Source organism: Onychomys torridus, chromosome 7 (genome assembly GCF_903995425.1).
Source record: "Onychomys torridus chromosome 7, mOncTor1.1, whole genome shotgun sequence".
In the NCBI taxonomy this organism is placed as follows: Eukaryota; Metazoa; Chordata; class Mammalia; order Rodentia; family Cricetidae; genus Onychomys; species Onychomys torridus.
In genome coordinates, this window is record NC_050449.1 from 112,365,708 (window position 1) to 112,371,356 (window position 5,649).

General features: G+C 52.9%; 1 protein-coding gene across 2 annotated transcripts in view; it reads right to left on the reverse strand.

The window, feature by feature from the left end:
• Window positions 1–1,041: 1,041 nt before the first annotated feature.
• Csrnp1 (cysteine and serine rich nuclear protein 1) overlaps window positions 1,042–5,649 on the reverse strand; it is a 13,008-nt gene continuing 8,400 nt past the window's right edge. For both annotated transcript variants that reach the window (XM_036192953.1, XM_036192952.1), the window contains exons 3-5: window positions 4,381–4,640; window positions 3,580–3,894; window positions 1,042–3,140 (exon numbers count right to left, since the gene is read on the reverse strand). In XM_036192953.1, the coding sequence (XP_036048846.1) occupies window positions 2,157–3,140; window positions 3,580–3,894; window positions 4,381–4,640 (1,559 nt within the window). In that variant the 3' untranslated portion in view covers window positions 1,042–2,156. The remainder of the gene's footprint in view (window positions 3,141–3,579; window positions 3,895–4,380; window positions 4,641–5,649) is intronic.

The following is a 5,649-nucleotide window of genomic DNA, read 5'->3' on the forward strand; positions in this document are numbered from 1 at the left end:
TCTCCAGGCCCTGGTGAAAGGGACGAGGAGATAGGACAATAGAATGTACCGGGGCATTCTACTCTGAAAGTCAAGTAAGCTAAGCCAGCCACAGGGACATGTGGCCCCTCTACAGGCAGTGATCTAAGCCCTCAGTCCTCTGGTGGTCATTGATGTTGCCATGAGGTCATGTCCATGAATAAAAGAAAGCTACCCAAACGGTGACATGGCTGTTAAAAGGCAAAGGTCAGAGACAAACATGGAAACAGAATGGGCATCAAAGTGTGTTCACAGGCTTATACACACATGACCCCGGCATTCAAGGTGTTACACACACATGAATCAAGCAGGCCAGATAAGAGGTCATTTGCACAGGATTGGAGAAAGCCTTGGCTCTAGGCGAGTAATCTGCAGTCCCCTCACTAGGTAGTGAGAGCTCAGATTGAATCATCCTTCTGGGTAGAGCACAGGCAGGGGTGTGTGTGGTCATTCCTTGGGGGACCTGTGCAAGTCACTATCGTTCAGGCTCAGGACTGGAGTTCCCCAGAGCAGGCTGTTGCCTGGTTTGCACTGCTGGCCTAAGGCCTATTCTGGCTGCCTTGGGACAGGTCTGACAGGTCTGGCTAGTAGACACTTCCGGAACTCAGGTCCCCAGGGACTACAGCTGTGGGGGCCTGTCACCAGGCCAGGCCTCCACTAGCCACATCTCATTGCCCTGCTCTTTCTGGACCCAGAAGTGACTATAGCTTCTGGGCCAGGGCCCAGACCAGTGTGTATGTATGCAAAGGAGGTGTCCTCGCCCAGCCCAAGCTGACAGCTCAGCCTCCTTGTAACTCCCCACTGCAGCCCAGATGGCATTGTCGAGGAATGAGTTAATCCAGAGGGAGAACTGTTCTATTTCCCAGTCAACCTCTCAGCTGGCTTTCTGCCCACAAGCTGACTGGCCTGCCTGGAAGGAAGCCCATCGTGCTGTCCCCCTGCCTCTCAGCACAGCCAGTGGCTGTCCATGCAACCCTGCAGTGCCCCACCCCACCCCACCCCACCCCACCGAGGAGACCACACTTAAAAATAGAGCGTCTTTATTGGTACCTGACAGCTCAGGTACAATGTGTTCCCACAAGGACACAGGCTGGCAAGGCCTCCTGGGCAAGGAGGCAGGCCCAGAGCCTGTGTTCTTGGCGCGCGCGCACACACACACACACACACACCAAGAAGTGAATAAATTATAGTTCTGACACGTAGAGACCATATAAAAATGCACACAAAACCCAACATCAGCTAATGAAGGGCATAAAAGCCCTCAAGAGTCACCCCTTGACAACTGGCCGGGGCATATGGTGGGCCAGGATGGAGTTCAGTGCCCAGAAAGCCCTGAGACAGTGATCTGGGGTGCACTATGGGGTGTACTTCATGTCCTGAGGCAAGCCTGTTGCCCCTCTTGGGACCTCTGGCTTCCCATCCTACGGGAGGGGTGTTATAACCCATGGCCTCGGGAAAAGGGAACCGGGCAAAGGGCACGCAGAGTGGCCAGGCAGGGGCAAAAGGGGTTTTGGTCAAGGCTGGAGAAGCATACCCTCAGCTCAGGAGCCAGGTGGCTGACATAGATCACAGGCACAAATCCACACAGTCCACACCAAAGCCCAGACAGGCAGGAGACACTGAAGGGAATCTGCCCCAACACTGCCCACCTGCCAGAGAGGCTCAGCCACCAATGCCACAGTCCCCAAATAAATTACAGAAATAAATTACATCTTCACAGTCCAGAAGATCTAGCTCCCATGGTTCACAGGAAGCCATAAGCCCTGCCTTCAGCCCTGTCACTGTCTTGGACCAAGGAGCATACCTATTAAGGGCAGAAAGGGCGTCTGTGGGGCAGCAGGAGAGCCCTGCAGCTCTTCCTCCTCCTGGCGCACACTGGGAGTGGAAGACCTCTGCTTGGATATGAGAGACCAGGCATTGGGAGAGGGACCCCCTCCCCACCTTCTCTCTAGTACAGAATAAAAAAATAAAAAAATAAATAAACTCGGAGTGTTAATGTAAAAATAAGAGGGTGCGTTTAGCACCCGAGGCCAGGACCAGCCCACAGGAGACCGTTACATACACAGACCTTGGGGAACCCCAAAATCACACAAAAAGCAACAGGGCTCTGGGGGCAGGGTTGGCAGGCACCTCAGTCCTTACACTGGCAGGGGCTCCAGCAGAGGCGCCAAAGCAGTGTCCTCGAACTGGCTCTCGAGAAGGGGTGTCAGGGGTGTCAGGACATCAGTAACCGGCTCTGACAGGCCCAGGAGAGACTCCAGGAAGCAAGTGCTGGCATCCCTTGGTGGAGAGAAGCTGGGCAAAGGGTGGAGGGCCTCAAGGCTGTCCAGGCTGCCAGATATCCTGCGGGAAGTGTAGTGAGGACCCAGACTGTAATCTGGCAGAGCCTGGAGCAGCTCAAAGGAGTCGCAAGAGGATAAACTGAGGTCCACAGAGCCACTCTGCATGGCTTCCACCACAGGGGATCCAGAACTGCCAGGGAGACTGCCTTCTCTCAACCCTTCAAGTCCGCTGTTTAGGAAGCAGCTGGCATCCAGGTTGGCATTCTCATCTAGGATGCCTGATGCAAGGCTAGAGCCAGACTGGCTGTGAGTCCAGCTGGCCGGGCTGCTGGGGTCACCAGTACCAAAGATGTCAGCCAGATGGAAGCAGCTGAGGGTATCCAAGTTGCCCACACCCCTTTCCTCCTCCTCTTCTTCCTCCTCCACACCAAGGTCAGAGTCACTGAAATTCAGAATCTGCACCAAGCTATCTTCATCCATGCCAGACTGGAAGCTGGGACCTGGCAGGCTGGGTTGGACAAGGTGGTCCGGAGCCTCGCTATTGCCGGAGGACGAGGATGTGGAAGACTCGGTCATGTCACTGCTGCAGCTGTTGCCTCCCAGCTCACTGCTCACAGGGGGCGTGGCCAGTGGAAAAGGGGAAACCAGGGTTTGTTCACTGGGACTGTCCTGGATGGGAGACTCCAGGTCCCCCAGGCTCTCAGCACCCTGCTCCATCTGCAGGCGGGTGAGCGTATGGATGAAGTGTGTTTGAACTCTTGCCTGATTGAATTCCACACGGCCATTGGGGTTCTCACAGCCCTCACTGCAGCAGCCACAGGGGAATGATGTGTGATCCATCTACAGAGAAAGACAACACACAAGTAAGGACTTTGCAGTGCAAGAAGCCTGCGGGCCCGGCTCCCCACCCCACCAAATCCGGTAGGTTTTGCTTTTTGTTTTGTTTGTTTTCAGAACAGGGTTTCTCTGTGTAGTTTTGGTGCCTGTCCTGGAATTCATCCTGCAGACCAGGCTGGCCTCGAACTCACAGAGATCCGCCTGAATCTGCCTCCCCATGTGTCATCAATGCCTGGCTTGGTTTGCTTTCTTGAGACAGGGTTTCACTATGTAGCCTTGACTGGTCTAGAATTAGACCTGCCTGCCTCCACCTCCCAGAGTGCTGGGATTAAAAGCGTGTGTGCCACCACATCTGGAGGATTTTTTTTTTGGGTGTGATGGTTTTGTTCTGGTGGTGGGCTAGGGATTTAACACAGAGACCTTGAACCTAACAGCCACACACCTGGCACTTGATGCCCGCCAGGCTGCAGCTGCAGGTCTCAGGGTCACAGACACCATCACAGCGACAGCCACAGTCCTCCCGAGATCGGCGCAGCGCCTGCAGCTCCCGCTTCTCCTCCCGGTCAATCCTTCGAACACCCGAAGCACGAAGTAGGGCCCGTCGCTGCCGAGGTGGATGGGGCTGTAGGAAATTCACTTCCTCCAGGCGGCCACCAGCCACAGCCACTGCCAAGTCATGCTCTACAGAGGCGTCATCGATGGCGTCTACTGTGAGGGGCAGGCCTGCCCCTGTCTCTGGAACTCCAGCCACTGAAAGCTACATGTACAGGCAGGGGATGAGAGTGAAATATTGAACAGATCTCTTATACACGTCATCCTACATCAGACACAAAACCCTTTTTTAACTAGATACATATACCGGCAATGTCAGATCCGTCTCCAAACCTCGTAAGTCTAGAAAGAGTCAAGCCTTATGCCCCAGGCCTGACCCTTGTCTAAAACTGCCTACTTTTCTCTTGAGACAGGGCCTTGGCCTGTGTAGCTGAGGATGACCTTGAGCTTCTGATACCTCTGCTCTCACCTCATCTGGGATGGCAGGTGTGCACCAAGATGCCTGGTTTATGCGGTGCTGCTAATGGATGCCAGAACCTCCTATACACTAGGCAAGCATTCTATTAGCCTGAGCTAGAGCCCCAGCCCTTGAACCTTGTCTGTATGCCCCCCACCCCCCACCAACCACAGGCCTGTTTCTCTTCACAAGTAATGTGCAAGCTGACTCCAGGAGCTGCATGGGTCTCCGTACCTTCCACCTCAGCATCTCCAGTTTCTCCTCCTTCAAGCGCTGACGGAGCTTCTCACGTCGAGCCTTGACCTGCTCCTCTGTAAACTCAGCTAAGGAGAAAAGGCGGCAGGTGCTGTGGCGAGAAGCCATACCCAAGGTGCAGCCACCTCGGCTGGGCACACTGGTGAATCCCTGGCACCGTGGGAAATAGTAGACAGTGATGCCATCAAAGGTTACACGACCTGGACGTTCCCTGGGAGCCCGCTTCAGGATGGATGGGGCTGAAAGGGACAAGAAAGGGTCAAAGAATGAGTTCTCTGAAGTGTGGTGTAATTTCTAGGAAGACGCCTACCCACCCACCCACCAGCCTGGCTGGATCTGGGGCTGGTGAAACCGAATGCTACACCCAAGTCAACATTGGCTTATTGTCATTTATCAGTCCAAAGGGCTGCATTCAAAGACGAAGCACCTTGCTTTGCCATCATTATCAAGTATTAACAGTTTTCTGTAATTTTTGCTCTTTTGCTAAGCATTTTTTACATATAATAAAGACAATTAATTCTGTGTTTAACTATATCAAGCAACTGGAGAAAACGGCTCAACAGTTAAGAACACCGCCACCCACATGGTCGCTCACAACCCACATAACTCTAGTTCAGGGATCCACGCCCTCTTCTGGCCTCCTCAGGCATGGCATGCACGTGGTGCACACAGGCAAAATACACACGTAAATTTAAACACTTATTTATAAGTTATTGATTACATATCAAGAATAAGTTGTAGGAGCAGGTTTTCCCACCATGTGGTCCAGGGATTGAACTCCAGTTAACAGGCTTGATGACAAGCCCTTTCTTTACCTGCAGAGACACCTCACTCGTACTAATGTTTTTTGTTTTGTTTTGGTTTGGTTTGGTTTTTCGAGACAGGGTTTCTCTGTGTAGCTTTGGGCCTTTCCTGGATCTCGCTCCGTAGACCAGGCTGGCCTCGAACTCACAGAGATCCACCTGCCTCTGCCTCCTGAGTGCTGGGATTACAGGCGTGTGCCACCACCACCTGGCTAATGTTTTTTTGTTTTTTTTTTTTTTAAACTTATTTACTTTTAACAAGTGCGTGTGTGAGAGTATAGCAGGCCTGCTGAGCATGTGCCCTTGAAGTTCAGAAGGTGTCGGGTCCTTAATGCAAGATACAGGTGGCTGTGAACCATCCAATGCAGGTGCCTAACTCAGGTCCTCTGGAAGAACAACAAATGCTCTTAACCATCTTTCCAGCCGTGTTTATGTTTCCTTGATA